Source organism: Oryctolagus cuniculus, chromosome 21, assembly GCF_051225735.1.
Source record: "Oryctolagus cuniculus isolate XC-2025 breed Fujian yellow rabbit chromosome 21, ASM5122573v1, whole genome shotgun sequence".
Lineage (NCBI taxonomy): Eukaryota > Metazoa > Chordata > Mammalia > Lagomorpha > Leporidae > Oryctolagus > Oryctolagus cuniculus.
Window position 1 is genome coordinate 13,106,112 of NC_142887.1, and position 19,698 is coordinate 13,125,809.

At 49.2% G+C, this 19,698-nt stretch overlaps 1 protein-coding gene across 1 annotated transcript in view; it reads right to left on the minus strand.

The window, feature by feature from the left end:
• Window positions 1-213: 213 nt before the first annotated feature.
• The window catches only part of BRAP (BRCA1 associated protein), a 37,500-nt gene continuing 18,015 nt past the window's right edge, over window positions 214-19,698 (minus strand). Inside the window, exons 7-12 of the mRNA XM_002719751.6 lie at window positions 13,164-13,239; window positions 11,881-12,019; window positions 11,436-11,545; window positions 8,634-8,723; window positions 6,133-6,236; window positions 214-2,621 (exon numbers count right to left, since the gene is read on the minus strand). Coding sequence (XP_002719797.1) covers window positions 2,258-2,621; window positions 6,133-6,236; window positions 8,634-8,723; window positions 11,436-11,545; window positions 11,881-12,019; window positions 13,164-13,239 — 883 coding nt within the window. The 3' untranslated portion in view covers window positions 214-2,257. The remainder of the gene's footprint in view (window positions 2,622-6,132; window positions 6,237-8,633; window positions 8,724-11,435; window positions 11,546-11,880; window positions 12,020-13,163; window positions 13,240-19,698) is intronic.

Sequence of the window (19,698 nt, forward strand, 5' to 3'; positions counted from 1 at the left end):
TCTAAGTTGAGAAGACTTTCCCTGGCTTCCGTCGGTCTGGTTCGGCCCACTTCCATTAGCTGGAGCAGCGGCAGGAAGCCGTCATCTGGCCCCTCGCTGTACTACTGAAACGCTTTCACGCTGCCTTCTGAATCCGGGCCGGGAACACTGAGACGCCGATACAGATCCCACCCAAAAGTCGAGTTAGACACACACATTTCACACAGGCCAAAATAATTCCAAAGTTTGGTAATTTTAATGCAATGTCATTGTTCAAGGTCATAGGGGGTGTATTAACTGGTTCACTTCTTGAAGAGAACACTAACGGCTTCTATCTTACGTTACTGTGTCAAATTTAAACATGACTCTTTGGCCCTTCTTAAAAAACACTTCGTTTACACATTTTGTTAAGATTTTTCTTTTTTTCTGGAACATTCTGAAACCTTCAACTAATCTGGAAACCTTTGATGATCTGCGCACTGCTCTGGGCACGGCCTTTGGGAGCTCTGTCCCACCTGTGCCAGAAGGCTCCATCTCCCAGCTGGTGGTGGGGCTGCTTGATGGGAGCAATCAGAGAAATGAGGAGCACGCGCTTTGTACACGGCTTCTAATTCTCTTCCCTAGCGCAGCAATCCCCTCGGCTTCCTCAAGGTCCCACGTGCAAGACACGCCCTCAGCCCAAACAGCAGGGTTCTAACTAGTGTAAAAATAGATTTAAATAAAATAGAATCTCTATAGGGAAGAGAGTTAGGGTCTGCTTTGCATTCCCTCTCTTGCTCCAGGACAGCTGTGATTCAAGCCCAGGGAGGACTTGCGGAGTCGTCTGCCCTAGTGAAAGTTAAGAACATCTGAGTACATTCATTCTGCAAAGTTACAGGGAACATTTTGGGGAAATGCTGCAGCATGTCCCATAGAGATGGATGGCACTGGGGATCCAGCTGGTGCATTAACAAGTAACATGTAAGACACACAGGACATCAAAGGGGACGAGGCCTACTCACAGGCTAAACACTTCTGAAATGTGGTCATTGGAAACCTTTGGCTAATTATAAAGCAGAAAACAAAACCCATCATTTAATGGTTCATCTTGTTAACCTATCCAGCCACCTCACCTAGAAGCGAACTTCCGACAAGGGTCTGAACCGATCTGGCCCCATTTCTGTGAGTTACGGAGTGTCGGATGATCATGGCTCTGGAGAAAGGACCCAGCCTTCGCTGGCCAGAGAGGCAGCGCATGACTGCTGTGCAGGGGCTCTGCGGGAATCCCCACTTTAGCATTCAGAATCAGCCTTCAAGCATACGTGGAATCTGCACAAGCTCCCTCTAGCTGCAACCTGAACCTGCAGCCTAATCTTCTGTAAACACTCCGAAAACACTGATACCAGCAAAACGCATAATTAGCTCGTCAGAGGCCTCCTCCATCTCCAGAGATGGTGAATCTCCCTGCTTCTTGTTGCTAGATGCTAGGAAATCCACTCTGAGGTCTGAGTGTTGGAGCAGCCATTAAGCATCCTTTCTTATCTGAGGTTCATAATGATGTGTGGGGTCACCAAAAATAAACGAAGTGCAACTGCCACCATTTTTTCTGACACTGGGTCTACTCAGTCGGCCCCTGGTGATTTGTGCTTTCTGGCTAGCCTGAGAGCAAGAAGAGATGGCTGCTGGCCACAGGCCAGTGCCGGCTTTACAACCCCAGTCTCTTTTCATCCAACATTCAAACAATTCTTTAACTCCCCAGAGGGAGGGAGGGAGGGAGGGAGGGAGGGAGGGAGGGAGGGAGGGATGACAATGACAGGAGACTAGGCCAGGGAATTTTCCTAACTTCTCCGTAGCCAATGGGAACCACCTTCAAAGCAGCTGTGGCCACCTCAGGGAGGTGTGGTGCTTTAGTGCTAGTTAACAATACCTTTGAGGTTACAAAAAAAAAAAAAAAAAAAAAAAAAAAAAAAAAAACAACCTTTAATGTCTTAAACCTACCCCAGAACTGTATGTCAAGAATACCAACTCAATAAATACAAGAGAAAAATGAACAGCAGAGTTGGGACATCTACCAAGCAGGAAGGCAAAGTGGTCATCAGAACGTCTAAGGTTAGTGAACTATTCAACTTTCCATCAGCTCTCCCGTCGGCACCCTCTACATTCCACACACCGCACACCAGCAAATGAAAAAGCCGAACGACTGTGGCGAGATCCTCACTTGCACTTATTAGGGCCCACCCGCACAGGGAGCTGAGGGTCCCGGCACACCCCCGTCTCAGGAGGTCTGTCTCTCGGAAGGTCACTTGCCTCTCTTGCTACGGCCCTTCCTGGAGGGCAGCTTCCCAGGGCCCCCTGACGAGGAGGGGCTGGAGGCAGCAGCCACGGGGATGTTGATCTGTCCCTCCTGGATTTCCTGGCGTGCCTCAGCAGGCAGGTGGTTGATCTTCTGCTGCGCCTCCAGGTAGAACATGACATCACGCAGCTGCTCCTGGATCTCTGTTATCTGCAAGTCTTTTTGGTCACAGGTCTCCTTCAACACCCTCTCCTCCTCCTTCAGCTTGTTCTGCAGGAGGACCTGGTTGGCTCGCAAACATTTGTTCATTTCCTGCTCCTCTTTAAGTTCAGTTGTGAGTCTGGCCACTTTTGTGTTTAGCTGAGTGCACCTTTTGCAAAACAAAGGAAGACAAAGCACATTTTCATTTGCTGACACAGTCCTCTTTCTGCTCTGGGATTGCACAGAGGAGCCACAGCCTCAGAATCCACTGAGAACAGACCCCTCCCTCCTGCGCTGTTTGCCGACCTTGCAGTCAGCTGCACAAAGCAAGAATTTTGCTCCAGTTAACCCAAGTGTTCAAGATACTTTTTGTTTTAAGCATCAGAAGTTTTCCAATAGCAGAAACTACTCTGTGACTCATGGCAAAACTTCTGCTCCTCTGAGGTCAGTGGTTAAACAGGTGCCTTAGAGACAACTGTGATAAGGAAGTTATGAGGATAAGTGACATTCTTGAAGAGTCAAGTGCTCTGACCTCACTGCATTTGCTGGGGAAGGGAAAAAACGTGCTTATTCTAACCAAAGGGTTTTCAGGAGTGTCCCATTCTTGCTGCCCAATCTTACTCATAAGGGAGGAATTACAAATTAAAACACCATCTGAGATACCATTTTTATGTATCAGAATGCCAGGGAGCTTAGACATGGGAAAAGAGGCACTCCTACACACTGGCACTGCAGCATCAGCTGGAGAAAGACTTTGGAAGTCAACTTGGCAATGGCTGCAGGAGGAGAAAATTCACAAGTCCTTTGACACAGGTGAAGTAGACAGGCATACAGGTTAAAATTGATCAGACTAGTGAACTGGAAAACCACGCCCCTGTGTGACCTCATGCTCCTACCTGATGCCTTTGCCACGCCCCTATGTGGCCTCATTCCCCTACCTGGCCACACCGGGGTGCCCACCAGCCAATCAGGTTAATTAACCACTCCCCTTTGGAAGTGGGTTAAAAGCCTGGGGCACCGTGTGCCCGGCCCTGCTCTTCTTCCCTGACCTCTTGCCAGGACAGGGCTTGCTGTAGCCCTGCGCCTCCAGGGTGCGTGGCCTTTGGGCCATGTGCTCTAGGCTTCCCGGCCTAGATGCTCATCCACGTGGCTGGTTCCTGTGCTTGGTATGAACCCCTATTCACCTCTCTCCCCTAAATAAAGCTCTCATTCTCTTATGCACCTTTCTTACTAAATAAAAGCTTAAAACATACCATGCTGCCTCGTTTATCTGTGCCGGTATTTAGAATTCTTCTCTAAATACTAGGCAAGAACCCTCTCGGGCTTATTAATATCGGGGATTTGGTAATAAGTCTAATAATCGTAATAATCGTAAGGCACCCCAAATTCCGGTAGCGCATGTGGCACCCCGGATAGCATTTCTAGTGAACTTTAAGGGGCCACATTTCAGCGTAAATTTCAGGGGGTGTTGTCTGATTTCACAGGTATTCTATATAATAAAAATATTCAGGACTATGCAAAAAGACACCTGGAGAAGATGCTTAGCACAGCACTGACTGTAACAGTGTAAGACTTGAGCTCACTTAAGTGTCTATCATCAGGGAGCTGATTAACACTGGATGGGCACGGGCAGAGTGGTTAAGATGCTGCTTGGGACATCCACGCCCCATATCAAAAGTGTGCCTGGGTGTGTCCTGGCTCAAGTTCCATTCCAGCTTTCTGTTTCTAATCTGTACCCTCGGGGCAGCAGATGATGGATCAAGTACTTGGATTCCTGCCCCAATGGAAGACCTGGACTGAGTTCCAGGCTCCTGGCTTTTGCAGGTCCAGCCCCAGTTAGTGTAGGCATTTGGGAAGTAAGCAGCAGATGGAAACTCTGTCTCTGTCTCGCTGCCCTTTAAATAAGTAAATTAAAGTGAAAATTACTATGGTGTATTCATATATTGGAGCACCAAGCAACTGATACAAAGAACATGAATCTGAATGTGCAGTATGAAAAAAAAGGGGCCGGCACTGAGGCGAAGCAGGTAAAGCCACCGCCTGCAGCGCCGGCATCCTGGGTGGGCACCGGTTTGAGTCCCGGCTGCTCCACTTCCAATCCAGCTCTCTGCTATGGCCTGGGAAAGCAGTAGAAGATGGCCCAAGTCCTTGGGCCCCTGAACCCACATGGAGACCTGCAAGAAGCTCCTGGCTTCAGACTGCCACAGCTAGGGCCGCTGCAGCTAGCTGAGTGAACCAGCGAATGGAAGACCTCTCTCTCTGCCTCTCCTTCTCTGTGTAACTCTTTCAAATAAATAAATAAATAAAAAGATTTTGTGAGACATGTGGGCAGAGCTAGAGGTCTAGAAGACTATTCACTGGCACCATCGATACTGGCTGCCTCCAGGGCTGGCGCTGTGGCACAGTGGGTAAAGCCGCCGCCTTGACCCACCATCCCGTAGCAGAGCACTGGTCTGAGTTCCAGCTGCTCTGCTGCTGACCTAGCTCCCTGATGATGAGCCTGGGAAAGCAGTGGAAGATGGCTCAGCTGGCTGGCCCCTGCCACTTGTGTGGGAGACCCAGGGAAGTTGGATCAGAAACAGAGGAGCTAAGACTCAAACCAGGCACTCCGATATGGGATGCAGGCACCTAACTGCTGTGCCAAACAGCAGCCTCTCCATACTATCTTTGCAGTCTTTCTATAAGTCGAAATTTATTCCCAAATGTTTCCAAATAGTTTTTCCTTAAAGACCAATTACTCCCCCTCAACAGACCAATTACTTGCTTTAAATATATATTTTTAAGCATAAATGAGATAGTAATTGCACATTTATGGTGTACAGTTTTTTTTATCCATTTGTATGAAGGAGGTAAAAAATACATTTTTTTAATCTAATTTAACCCACAGGGGTTGGTATTGTGGTACTGCAGGTTAAGCTGCTGCCCGGGACCCTCACGTCCCATGAGCACTGGTTCCAGTCCCAGCCACTCCACTTCTGAACCAGCTCCTGCTAATGTGGGAAGCAGCTGATGACGGCTCCACTGAGTAGCGTTTACCCATGTGGGAGACCCAGATGGAATTCCTGGTTCCTGGCTTTGGTGTGGCTCAGCCCTGGCTGCTGCGGGCATTTGGGAGTGAACCAGGGTAAGAAGATATCTCTGTCACTTGCTTTTCAAACAAATTAACCTTTAAAAATACCTTAAACTGGAAGGATCATTTCAATCAAAAGCAACTTTCTTCCCTAAAAAACAGCCACGGGGGCTGTTCCTGCCACGTGGTTCGTGAACGTTTGCCCCATATCCACTCTCGCCGACCTCTCATTCCCGCTCCAGGACAGAGCCGCGGACGGCGACGGCTCAGACGGAGTCTGTTCCCTCACTGCTAGTTCTCAGCTCCGCGGCTCAGAGAAGCTGCAGGCTCCTGACAGGAGGGCACTGCTCGCTGAAGGTAAAACTAGAAGACACTGCAACGGGCCCAGCGCACAGACACCAGGAGGGAACGCTGCATCCCCCGCGGGCACGGACGCTGCACGTCTACGAGCAGCCACGGTGAGCCTGCTCGCCACTCAGGGACACCCAGGAAAACCTGGCGATGAACACACTTGGAAGACAAGGTGTTTCCAAAGGAACGCAGGCGACACCTGCTTACAGAGCCCATCACGGTGAAACGGTCAGCCAAGGCACACAGCGGCTGCACCTACTTGCGCTCCACAGACTGCTTCTCTTTCAGGAGGTCACTCAGCCTCTGCTCCAGGCTGTCGCATTTCTCGATTGTTTCCTTAAACTTGGTCTTCATGTTGTTAATCTGAAAGGACAGAAATCCTACTCATTTGTGAAGCAAAACTGCATGCTCTCTGGGGATAGTCCTAACTCCCCCTCCCCAATTATCTGAGCAAAATTTTTACAAACCAACTTTAGAAGTCCACAATGATGAATTCCAACTTTGATCCCTTCTTCTGCCCTATGTGAACATTGTATGAGGCCCCAAAACAAGAATCTCTCCAGGGAAACCCAGAATCAGGACGGTTTCTCCTTGTCCACGCCCTACGGCTGGGGTGCTACTGGCCACAGGACTGGTCAGGAGGAGGACAGTGGCAGGACAAAGGGTTGTGTCGTTCACTAACTATGGATAAACAACATTTGTTGCCAGAAAACAAAGCATTCTTTCACGCAGCTCAAGCTTCCTGCTTGGGGCTGCCCGCGCCTCCATCACAGCCCTACCTAAGAGTAAACTCGGGGTTCAGTGTTTCATTTCCCTGTCCTTGGCCTTAGGAACGCGATCAATCCTAGACTCCTCCAGGGTGGAGAGAACCACCAGCGGAGCCCAAGGGTCTGCATGAAGCACTTCAGGCAGCCATGCCGGATATCCTGCAGGAAAAGCCACTAGCGAGGCGACAGTGTCGAGTCCACAACTTGACCCTGAGTGGCAGCGACTGTGTTCTGCCTCTGCTGAGTGTTCCCCGAGGCCGACTTTCCCTGCGGTGCCACAGTCAAGCCCCGTTAAGGACTAGTGAGTCAAGTGACTTCAAGCGCCTCTGGAAAGACACCTCTATGTTTGGTAGGTTCTTGTAGGAACCTTACCAATCATTTTTCACTACAGATCATTTTTAAACTGGAGTTAAGGGACCAGCACTGTGGTGTAGTGGGTAAAGCTGCCACCTGTGACACCGGCATCCATATGGGCACGGGTTTGTATTCTGGCTGCTCTACTTCTGAACTGGCGCTCTGCTAATGGCCTGGGAAAAGCAGTGGAAGATGGCCCAAGTGCTTGGGCCCCTGCCACCCATGTGGGAGACCTGGACAGAGTTCCAGGCTCCTGGCTTCAGCCTGGCTCAGCCCTGACAGCTGCTTGGGGAGTGAACAGGCAGATGGAAGAACCCTCTCCCATGCCAGCCCCCCCTGTAGCTCTGACTTTCCAATAAATAAATAAATCCTAACAAAAAAGGAGTTAAGAATCGATTTTTTTCCATTTATGGACATACTTGAGAGCTGGACCCCGCCTGCTCAGCAGCAGGGCAGTCACGACCACCACAGAGGTGGCCCCAAGCTCAGCTCTGCAGCCCCCATCTGAAGGCTCAGGTGTTGGTAGGGACCCACAACGTCACTAATATTCATGTGGCGATTTTTTTTTTTTTTTGGACAGGCAGAGTGGATAGTGAGAGAGACAGAGAGAAAGGTCTTCCTTTGCCATTGGTTCACCCTCCAATGGCCACCATGGTCGGCGCACCGCGCTGATCCGAAGCCAGGAGCCAGGTGCTTCCTCCTGGTCTCCCAGGCGGGTGCAGGGCCCAAGCACTTGGGCCATCCTCCACTGCCTTCCCGGGCCACAGCAGAGAGCTGGCCTGGAAGAGGGGCAACCAGGAAAGAATCTGGCGCCCTGAGTGGGACTAGAACCCGGTGTGCCGGCGCCGCTAGGTGGAGGATTAGCCTAGTGAGCCGCGGCGCCGGCCTCATGTGGCGATTGTAAGAGTGTTTATCTAATATTAAGGGAATTACCGAATTAGATAGTGTTCCACACCAGAAAATGATTTCTAGCGCCTAATTATACACAAACCCTCAGGGGTCCCTTGGTTTTCAAACTACCTTCTTTGGAACCTTCAGGGTTCCTTGAACTTTCTGGAGAAAAGAAAAAAACCACACAGGTAGAGTTCCAGGCCCTGCATCCGAGTTCCCACCAAAATCGCGCTACTCTTCTCTTTTACACGCCAGAGTGGTGAATGGTGGCCTTTGAAAACGTGGGAACTGCTGCCCCTGCCCAGTGAAACAGCAGGTGAGCACTGAAGCCCTGGTATCTCTGCCCAAATTTATTTCCTTCTATTTAAAAGGCTCAACACCATTTTGTTGCCTCAGAAGTTCACATTCAGCTCCTCACAGCAGCTGTTCCTAAGCTGACAAACCAACTGGCTGACTCAAATTACAAACTCTTATGTATGTACTTCTGATTTTTAAAATGGAATTACACAAGGCATTAGAAAACCTGATTGAAGTAACAAACAAACCAACCCTCCTAAGATCCTCCCCCAGTACCCAGAACACTCAGGTCTTGAAATCCAAGGTTTCTTTCCAGAGGCAAACAGTTCTGCAGTTGTTATCGGGCTGAGAAGGGACGTGTCTAGGATTCCTTCTCCCTGCACGCTGCCTCCCCCGCCCGCCACACTGCCTGGCCACAGGCATTTCAGCCGTCACCGCACCAGAGACCTACTTCCTCTGCCGCGTCCTTCTCCATCCGAACTATCTTGTTCTCCCAGTAGATTCGCTGAGATTCCAGCTGACTCGTTAGTAAATATGAATACTAGAAACAGAAAATATCAAAACGTAAGTCACTGCTGTCAAGTTTCTGAAATCTAATTAAAGGCTGACCTTTCATGATCTAGAGAAGAATATGCAGCCATGAGAATGAACATGACACTTTAGCTCCAACCTGCTTAACCAGCGCTGGGCTGGGCAACAGACGTGACAACTGCACTTTTATCCTCCTGGGGCTTACGTTCTAGCTGGGGGAGTGTTCAGTTATAAGAACTGACTCTGGCCAAGCTGACTCTAAGAAGAACTACAGGGGGCTGGTGCTGCGGCACAGCGGGTTAACACTCTGGCCCGGAAGCACCAGCATCCCATTTAGGTGCCAGTTCGTGTCCTGACTACACCACTTCTGATCCAGCTCTCTGCTGATGGCCTGGGAAATCAGTGGAAGATGGCCCAAATGCTTGAGCCCCTGTACCCACATGGGAGACCAGAAAAAGCTCCTGGCTCTTGGCTTCAGATTGGCCTGGATCCAGCCATTGTGGCCATTTGGGGAGTGAACCAGCAAGGATGGAAGACCTTTCTCTCTGTCTTTCCCTCTCTAACTCTTCCACTCAAATAGATAAATAAAATCTTTAAGAAGAAGCGAAACAAAACAACAAGAACTACAGTGATCATGCATAACTCAAACCCACTCATCCACTTACCTGCCTCTGGGGAGCTGTCCTGCCCCTCACAGCTCACAGCCACCTGTCTAGCACTAACAGCACGTCTTAGCACACCTGATCACCGCCATGTGCCCATCACCTGGACTGCATCTCTACCTCAGTGTCTCCAGTGCTGGCACATGCGGGGGTTACGGAAGATTGCTGCCTGACTGCATGAATGAATGAAGCCCTGGGTAAGGACAGGGAGGGGATGGACAGTAAATGACAGTAGGAGCTGAGAAGGTTGGAGCTACAAGGGCTCTTGACAGACAGGAGGAACCTGACAGACCAAGCTCTGATCCCAGGGACCCACTGGACCACAACAGAGTGCTGGATGCTTTGGATGCTTAGAATCGCTTCAGAGATGAGCTGCAACACTGATGAGGCTGGGGTGCCGAGGACAGCAATGGGGTCTGTGCGAGGTGGTGGGGTGTTGTGTTGTGCAATGTGGGGAAGGGTAGGCCCAGGCCAACAGGGAGCAAGAGCACATCCCTAGTTTAGGGGTCACTCTAGAACAGCAGAAGTGCAGGGAAGGGATGATTGGAATGTCTGGGCCATAAGGACGTATGCTCCACAAGGGCGGGGAGTTCGCTTCGTGCCTGTAGGTGGACAGAGTGCAGCCCTCAATAAACGCCTCTTGAATACAAAATGCTCACACACATTCTCAATGTGGAAGAGTTACTCATTCTAAAAATGTAACAAAAAGGGTTTTATCTTTTTCATACCAGTACCATATTTTATTTATTTATTTATTTTTATTTTTGACAGGCAGAGTGGACAGTGAGAGAGAGAGACAGAGAGAAGGGTCTTCCTTTTACTGTTGGTTCACACCCCAGTGGCAGCTGCGGCCCACGTGCTGTGGCCGGCGCAATGCATTGATCCGATGGCAGGAGCCAGGTGCTTCTCCTGGTCTCCCATGGGGTGCAGGGCCCAAGCACCTGGGCCATCCTCCACTGCACTCCCTGGCCACAGCAGAGAGCTGGCCTGGAAGAGGGACAACTGGGACAGAATCCGGCGCCCCGACCGGGACTAGAACCTGGTGTGCCGGCACCACAAGGCGGAGGATTAGCCTAGTGAGCTGCGGCGCCGGCCGTGCCATATTTTATTAATGGTAACGTCAGCCTTACTTTACGCCACTTTACTGAAAACCTGCAGATGAGGAAGTTTTGCAATGTCTATTTCCTTCCAAGGTTAAAGTATTTAAAACAGGACTATGTTAAACTTCCCCTTCATTTACATCAAATTTATGTATCAGCTTTATAGTACATATGATATACTGCTATGAAGAAAAATCAGATTGTATTAATTCTGCTGTTTCTTCAAGTACATGAATATCCTCAAATGGCTTTAAGTACACAGGCCTCTAACTTATAAAATACATAGTGTGAGGGACTGGCATCGTGGCGCAACCACTTAAAGCCACATGCTGCAGCACCAGCGTCCCATATGGGTGCAGGTTCGAATCCCAGCTGCTCCATTTCCCAGTCCTTGAGGCCATTTAGGGAGTGAACCAGCAGATGGAAGATCTCTCTCTGTGTCTTTGCCTTTCTCTGTAACCCTGCCTCTCAAATAAATGAATCTTAAATATATATATATATATATATATATATATATAGTTTGAGTACACAGCTGAATAGAAAAGCATCCAATTCATAGAATGCCAGCCTCGTCGACGTGAGAAAGTTCCTGAGGTTGGACAAATGCTACTGGGTCTTCCGTCCTCTGGCCAGGTCTGCTCAGTTTCTAACTGCCACTGTGATGCCAGTGAGAACATTTCTCAACTTCCAGCTTTACTGCAGCTAAGGGAGACAAACAATTAATTACCCTGAACCTGAGATATCACATTAAATTCGGAATATCACATTGAAAACAGTAAGCACAGCAAAGCTCAGACTTCCAAAGAAAAACAGATGGAATGAAAATATTTTAATAATCCTTCACAGGAATGATAGAACTTTTTGGAAAAAAAATTAGATACAGAGTGAATGGCAAAATTTACAGTCCAAGCAACCCTTCAAGTTGTAACAGATGTCAGTGCCAACTCATCAAAGTCTTACCTCTAACTGTAAGGCATCTATTTTCTCTTCCTGGCAGGTGTCGCCCTCACACTCATACTGGACTATTTTCCCATCTGTTTTACTTGCAACCAGTCGGTGGACATAATTATCTAAAGAAAAGAAGTTGTCAATGAAAGTGCGTCTCTTCAGGATGAAAAGGGCCTTCATATGTTTCTACCTCTGGCAAAATTTTCATTTTTACAGACCTAAATAAAGTATCTTATTTCTTTAAAACTGGGTCAAATCATTTGAATTTTGGAGAGAGTGAGCAGGCAAGAGCGGAAGTGTTAATTCTCTTTATGAAATGAGGCTCAGGCCTGGTACCCTCAGAGGCCCAGGAAGATGCCATCGGGAAGATGACATTCCAGACTGTGAGCGAGAGGAGGTTCCACAGAAACACTGCCAGACAGAAGGAGTCCAAATTAGAAACGAGAGTGGTGCTCACCTCCAGCATAGTCCCAGACTCGGTGGTTGGTGAGCTGCATGGCATACGTGTGCTGTGTCTCCTCAAAGTGCTTGTAAGCATGTCGACTGACATACCGTCCACATCCTATGTGGCCACATATCAAACAAATCCAAAGGTTCTGCCAAGAAGGGAAGATCTTCGTTAGATAAATAAAAATACTGGACCTGGCCGACTCCAGGTGGGAAGGGACTAACAGGAGGGGACTGGGCGTTGTCTCCACAGGGGTCATCAATCAGTAGGAATCTAAAAGCCAACCATCAAGGTCCATTTTCTGGCTCAATCAATTTCTTCGCTCTGATTTCTGAAGAGTGCTATGTAAATAATAAGCAAAAGATTCAGCTCATCAGTAAAAACCCAAGCCTTTTAAAACAACAGAGTGCAGGGGCCAGCGCCATGGCTCACTTGGTTAATCCTCCGCCTATGGTGCTGGCAATCCCATATGGGCGCCGGGTTCTAGTCCAGGTTGCTCCTCTTCCAGTCCAGCTTTCTGCTGTGGCCCGGGAAGACAGTGGAGGATGGCCCAAGTGCTTGGGCTCCTGTACCCGCCTGGGAGACCAGGAGGAAGCACCTGGCTCCTGGCTTTGGATCAGTGCAGCGGCGGCCATAGTGGCCATTTGGGGGGTAAACCAATGGAAGGAAGACCTTTCTGTCTGTCTTTCTCTCTATAACTCTGTTAAATAAATTTAAAAATAAAAAAATAAATAAGAGTGCAAAAACTTGACCTGCCAGTGCCACGCCTCACTAGGCTAATCCTCTGCCTTGTGGCGCCGGCACACCGGGTTCTAGTCCCGGTAGGGGCGCCGGATTCTGTCCTGGTTGCCCCTCTTCCAGGCCAGCTCTCTGCTGTGGCCCGGGAGTGCAGTGGAGGATGGCCCAGGTGCTTGGGCCCTGCACCCCATGGGAGACCAGGAGAAGCACCTGGCTCCTGCCATCGGATCAGCGCGGTGTGCCAGCCGCAGCACGCCAGCCGCAGCGGCCATTGGAGGGTGAACCAATGGCAAAGGAAGACCTTTCTCTCTGTCTCTCTCTCTCACTGTCCACTCTGCCTGTCAAAAAAAAAAAAAAAAAAAAAAAAAAAACTTGAAAAATTTTGCTTAGGAGTCACATAATTTTTGTATTCATGTCTTGCCTGACCCTAGACACAAAGAGAAAAAAAAATCAGTCTTAAAATGAATTATTTTAAAAATTTAAATCTTAATGAGAAGAAAATCCCAGACAATTAAAGCTGTGCTCATCATTCTTTTCTATTACCCATTACTTACTTCTTGAACACCACACTCAAAACACTTGTTTTCTTCTACTGGCTCTGGCGTCTGACAGTACCGGCACACGGGACACCTGGCCAGGACACCAAGAGACAATGGCACCCATTAAATATAAAAAGATTCTAGTTTTGAAATCTGAAAGTCATAAAAATTGTCACTATGCTATTTTTTTATCATAAATAAGTATATATCATTTAAAAGACAAACGTGTTTCAATTTTTAAAAAAGATTTATTTATTTGAAAGGCAGAGTTAGAAAGTGGGGGGAGAGGTGGAGAGACAAAATGAGAGATCTTTGACCTGCTGGTTCACTCCCTAAATGGCCACAACAGCCAGGGCTGGGCCAGATTGAAGCCAGGAGCTTCATCAGGGTCTCCCAGATGGTTGCAGGGGTCCAAGCACTTGGGCCATCCCTTGCTATGTTCCCAGGAGCATTAGCAGGGAGCTGGATGAGAAGTGGAGCAGCCAGGACTCGAACCAGCACTCATGGAATGCTGGCACTGCAGTCCACAGCTTAACCTGCTGTGCCATAGTGCTGGCCTGACCTATTCTTAAACAAAAGAAAGCACACAAAATCTTGTTAAGAGGAGGAAAAGGGAAAAATGTTGATCTGCCTCATACCCTTTCCCATTCTTCTGTCTAAATCTCAGATTGCAAAGCTCAATATTTATGGGTGGGGCCAGCGCTGTGGCTTAAGGGGGTAGAGGCACCATCTGCAGTGCCGGCATCCAAGCTGGGTGCTGGTTCAAGTCCCGGCTGCTCCACTTTCAGTCCAGCTCTCTGCTATGACCTGGGAAAGCAATAGAGGATGGCCCAAGTGCTTCGGCCCCTACAGCCATGTGGGAGACCCGGAAGAAGCTCCTGGTTTTGGATCAGCACAGCTCCACCCATTGTGGCCAGCTGGGGAGTGAGCCAGCAGATGGAAGACCTCTCTCTCTCTCTCTGCTTTTCTGTGTAATTCTGACTTTCAAATAAATAAATAAAATCTTTAAAAAAAATACTTATGGGTAAGAATGAAGACTTGAGGGGCCAGTGTTGTGGTGTAGTGGGTAAAGCCACCGCATGCGATGCCAGCATCCAACAGCTGGCTCTCAAATCTACGGCACATTTTACTGAATTAAAAATAATGGAGGACAGTGATGTACTTTCTGAAATGCACAAGACATCTCACCACACAATAAATATCACGTCAAAGATACCAGTGCTCCATTGACTATTCAAGTTTCAACGTATGAAAGAGCCAATAAAAGCCGCAATGAAAAAAAACATCCACTAACCCTTTGCTTATACGCAAGACAAAGTAATGGTAAGTGCTTGTCAGGAATATGTATTCATAAATACATACACACACATATAAAGATTAATTTATTTATTCATAAAGGTTTATTTATTTGAAAGGCAGAGTTAGGGAGAAGGAGAGAGAGATCTTGTATCCACTGGTTCATTCCTCAAATGGCCACAACAGTCAGGGCTGGGCCAGGCCAAAGCCAGGAGCTTCTTCAAGGTCTCCCACACGGGTGCAGGAGCCCAAGTACTTGGGCCATCCTCTACTGCATTCCCAGGTGTGTCAGTAGGGAGCTGGATCACAAGTGGAGCAGCCAGGACTTGAACTGGTACCCATATGGGATGCTATAACCTGCTAACCACAATGCTGACCCCTGGAATAATTTTTTTTTTTTAAAGATTTATTTATTTATTTGAAAGGCAAAGTTACAGAGCAGGAAAGAGGGAGGGAGGGAGGGAGGGAGGAGAGAGAGAGAGAGAGAGAGAGATATCTTCCATCCACTGGTTCCCTCCCCACAGTGGCCACAATGGCCAGAGCTGGGCAGATCTGAAGCTGGGAGCCAGGGGCTTCTTCCAGGTCTCCCATGCGGGTGCAGGGACCCAAGCACTTTGGTCATCTTCAGCTCCTTTCCCAGGCACATTATGAGGGAGCTGGAGCCAGGATTCGAACCAGTGCCCACATATGTGATGACAACGCTGCAGTCTTAACTGCTATACCACAGCACCAGCCCCAGGAATAAATTTTTGAAAAGATTTGTCTACTTATCTGAAAGACAGAGTTATAGAGAGGAGAGGGAGAAGAGGAGGGAGGGAGGGAGGGAAGAAGGGAAAAGAAGGGAGGAGGAGAGAGTGGGAGAGAAAGAGGGAGGGAAGGAAAAAGGGGGGGGGATATTGATCTTCCAGCTGCTGCTTCACTCCCCACATGGCCACTACAACCTGGCCCAGGCAAGCTGAAGCCAGGAGTCCGGAGCTAAATCAGGATCTCCCATGTGGATGGCAGGGGTCCAAGCACTCAGGTCATCCTCCACTGACTTCCCAGGCGCATTAACAGAGAGCTGGGTCGGAAGTGGGGCAGCTGGGACATGAGCTGGCACCCATAGGCAGTACCAGTGTTGCAGGCAGTGGCTTAACCAGCTACAACACCAGCCCACGTCAGGTATATTTTTGTTGGTTGTGCAAACATGACAGGAAGTGGGTTATAATTGAGCCTGACTGAATTGGCATCAAGAAGAAAGAATGCTCAAAATATAACTAGTATCAGTGTGTCACCCCAACCGAGTACAGAGAACTAAGAAAAGGAAACAAGCAGGAAGAACATGAGGTTCCCATCACAGCAAGAAGGCCCTATCTGTGTTTCCTAAGGGAAAGAGCCAAGTCCGTCTCTGTAACAAAAGAGGAGACAGAGGACAAACTCAAAGAAATAACAGAAATGGAAGCCAGGGGCCGGCGTTGTGGCCTAGCAAGTAAAGATGCCACCGCGATGCCAGCATCCCACATCAGAGTATGCATGAGTCTCAGCTGCTCTGCTTCCAATCCAGCTCCCTGCCAATGGGCCTGGGAAAGCAGAAGACTGCCCGAGTGCTTGGGCCCCTGCCGCCCACATGGGAGAAACATGCAGTTCCTGGCTCCTGGTTTCAGACTGGCTTCACCCCTGGCTGTTGCAACCATTTGGGAAATGAAGCAGCAGTAGCAGATTTTTCTCTCTCTCTTCCCTCTCCCTTTCAAATAAATAAATAAATCTTGAAAAGAAAAGAAGAAAGAAATGGCAGCTGGTGAGTAACTAGCAGTTTGGTCAAGAGCAGAAACCATCTTTGTATCATTCTGTCGGTGTGATGGCTGTGGCAGAGGTGAGATAAGAAAACAAACGGGGGCCGGTGCTGTGGCATCTGGGTAAAGCTGCCGCCTGCAGTGCTAGCATCCCATATGGGTGCTGGTTCGAGTCCCAGCTGCTCCACTTCTGATCCAGCTCTCTGCTATGGCTTAGGAAAGCAGTAGAAGATGGCCCAAGTCCTTGAGCCCCTGCACCATTGTGGGAGACCGAGAGGAAGCTCCTGGCTCCTGGCTTCAGATTGGTGCAGCTCCAGCCATTGTGGTCGTCTGGGGAATGAACCAGCAGATGGAAGACTGACCTCTCTCTCTCTGCCTCTCCTTCTCTTGCTGTGCAACTCTGACTTTCAAGTAAATAAATATTTCATTAAAAAAAAAAAAAAGACAAATGGAACTTTTTAAAAAAAAATTAATTCTGAAATCTAATTTAGATTGTAGATCATGTGCTAGAATGATCTTTCAAAAATGAAAATGTAATAGGGGAGTAATAATAAAGCATAGGGAAAAATAAACTTATTTGCATTAGACAACCAGCACTCTAGGATATATCATCTCATCTATTAAAAAAATACTTGACAATTAAAGTCTTTCTGTCTTCTCTCCAAACCTAATTCCGAGTTTCTTCAGTGAGCCCTTCCATTCTGGCCTTCTCTGACTGCTTCCTGGGACAGACCAGGCGCCCCCGCTGTCTCCTACGGCAGCCCCTCCTTCCTGGGACAGACCAGGCGCCCCCCCGCTGTCTCCTACGGCAGCCCCTCCTTCCTGGGACAGACCAGGCGCCCCCCCGCTGTCTCCTACGGCAGCCCCTCCTTCCTGGGGCAGACCAGGCGCCCCCGCTGTCTCCTACGGCAGCCCCTCCTGAGCATCAGGCACTGTCTCTGGCTCCTTCCGTCTCTCCTGAATCACACCCACCTACGCGCACACACGTGTAAACGCCTTCAGGCTCAACTTCCTCAGGGAGGGCCTGGATTTGACTCCTCCTCTCAGCACCTACCGCTGTAGCATGTGTATTTTGAAGTTCCAAAAACACTCACTAAATCAACTGCATGCCTTTGCGAGTACACACTATGCTTCACACCCTATACAGTGGGTTCCATTTTTGTCCCAGTTCTGACATTCTCTGGCCATGACAGTTTGAGCATGCTAATTCTCACCTCCGGGCCTCAGTTCCTCCTCGATAAAGTGAGGAGATAGGACTGGACAAGGTGGTTCCTGAGGAAATTCCTACTTTAAAATGCTACGGTTCCGGCCAGCGCCGCGGCTCACTAGGCTAATCTTTTGCCTGAGGCGCCGGCACCCCAGGTTCTAGTCCCGGTTGGGGCGCCGGATTCTGTCCCAGTTGCTCCTCTTCCAGTCCAGCTCTCTGCTGTGGCCCGGGAAGGCAGTGGAGGATGGCTCAGGTCCCTGGGCCCCGCACCTGCATGGGAGACCAGGAGGAAGCACCTGGCTCCTGGCTTCAGATCGGCACAGCACGCCACCTGCAACGCACCGGCCGCAGTGGCCACTTTGGGGGGTGGACCAACGGAAAAAGGAAGACCTTTCTCTCTCTCTAACTCTGCCTGTCCAAAAAAAAAAAAAAAGGCTATGGTTCCAGGGCCCAGCATTGTGAGCATTGTGGCATAGTAGGTAAAGCCACATCCCACCTGGGCACCGGTTCAAGCCCTGGCTGCTTTATTTTTTTTTTTTTTAAAAAGATTCTTTCTTTCTTTCTTTCTTTCTTTCTTTCTTTCTTTCTTTCTTTCTTTCTTTCTCTCTCTCTCTCTCTCTCTCTCTCTCTCTCTCTCTCTTTCTTTCTTTCTTTCTTTCTTTCTTTCTTTCCTTCTTTCCTTCCTTCCTTCCTTCCTTCCTTCCTTCCTTCCTTCCTTCCTTCCTTCCTTCTTTCCTTCCTTCCTTCCTTCCTTCCTTCCTTCCTTCCTTCCTTCCTTCCTCTTTCTTTCTTCCTTCCTTCCTTCCTTCCTTCCTTCCTTCCTTCCTTCCTTCCTTCCTTCCTTCCTTCCTTCCTTTCTACCTTTCTACCTTTCTATCTATCTATCTATCTATCTATCTATCTGAAACACAGTTACAGAGATGCAGAGGCAGAGAGAGAGGGGATTTCCATCTGCTGGTTCACTCCCCAGATGACCGAAATGGCTAGAGCTACACCGATCTGAAGCCGGAGCTTCTTCTGGGTCTCCCACATGGGTGCAGGGGCCCAAGGACTTGGGCCATCCTCTACTGCTTCCCCAGGCCACAGCAGAGAGCTGGATTGGAAGTGGAGCAACCAAGACTTGAATGAGCACCCATATGGGATGCCCACACTGCAGGCAGCAGTTTTACCCACTACGCCACAGCACCTGCCCCTGCTTTACTTCTAATCCAGTTCTTTGCTAAAGGCCTGGCAAACAGCAGAGGTTGACCCAAGTGTTTGGGCCCCAGGAACCCACAAGAGACCCAGATGAAGCTCTTGGCATCAGTCTAGCCCGGCTCTGGCCATTGCAACCATCCAGAGAGTGAACCAGTGGATGGAAGATCTCTGTGTACCTCTCTCCCTCTCTCTTTTCCTCCCTCCTTTTCCCCTCTTTCAAATAAACAAACAAAAAAAATTTTTTTTTGACAGGCAGAGTGGACAGTGAGAGAGAGAGACAGAGAGAAAGGTCTTCCTTTGCCGTTGGTTCACCCTCCAATGGCCGCCGCGGCCGGCACACCGCGCTGATCCGATGGCAGGAGCCAGGTGCTTCTCCTGGTCTCCCATGGAGTGCAGGGCCCAAGCACTTGGGCCATCCTCCACTGCACTCCCGGGCCACAGCAGAGAGCTGGCCTGGAAGAGGGGCAACCTGGATAGAATCCGGCGCCCTGACTGGGACTAGAACCCGGTGTGCTGGCGCCGCAAGGCGGAGGATTAGCCTAGTGAGCCGCGGCGCCGGCCACAAACAAATCTTTAAAAAAAAAAAAAAATGCTGTGCATCCATGGAGTTTAGTAGTGCATAAGTAAAAGCGGAGTGGCAGGAGCACAGAAGTGCCCAAAACTGAAATGGCCCGGCAGACGGACACAGGATACACAAACACGTCATGCTTGTCTTTGCTGCCTCGTTCAAGGCAAATTTAAACCTGGACAGTTCTCTGAAGAACTCCCAAATGATAAATCAGCTAAGTAAGCTATGGAAAACCAGGGTTTCTTTCTTTTTCACCAATATCTGTTGCACTCCTACAGTGTGGGGGCACAGCAGTGTAAGCCAGGCCAGGCCCCTGCTCTGGGACAGCTGGCATTCTTCTGGTTCCTGGAGCCCTGCGGGTGCGGGTAAACAGACTCCTGTGGACTCCCACCCTCCTAACCTCCAGACTCCTGCCCTGCACATCTCCTCCCCAATGCTGCCTCATCCCGCTCTTACTGCTCACCCAGCTAACTCCTACTTAACCTTCGGGAACCTCACTTCTCCAGTGGC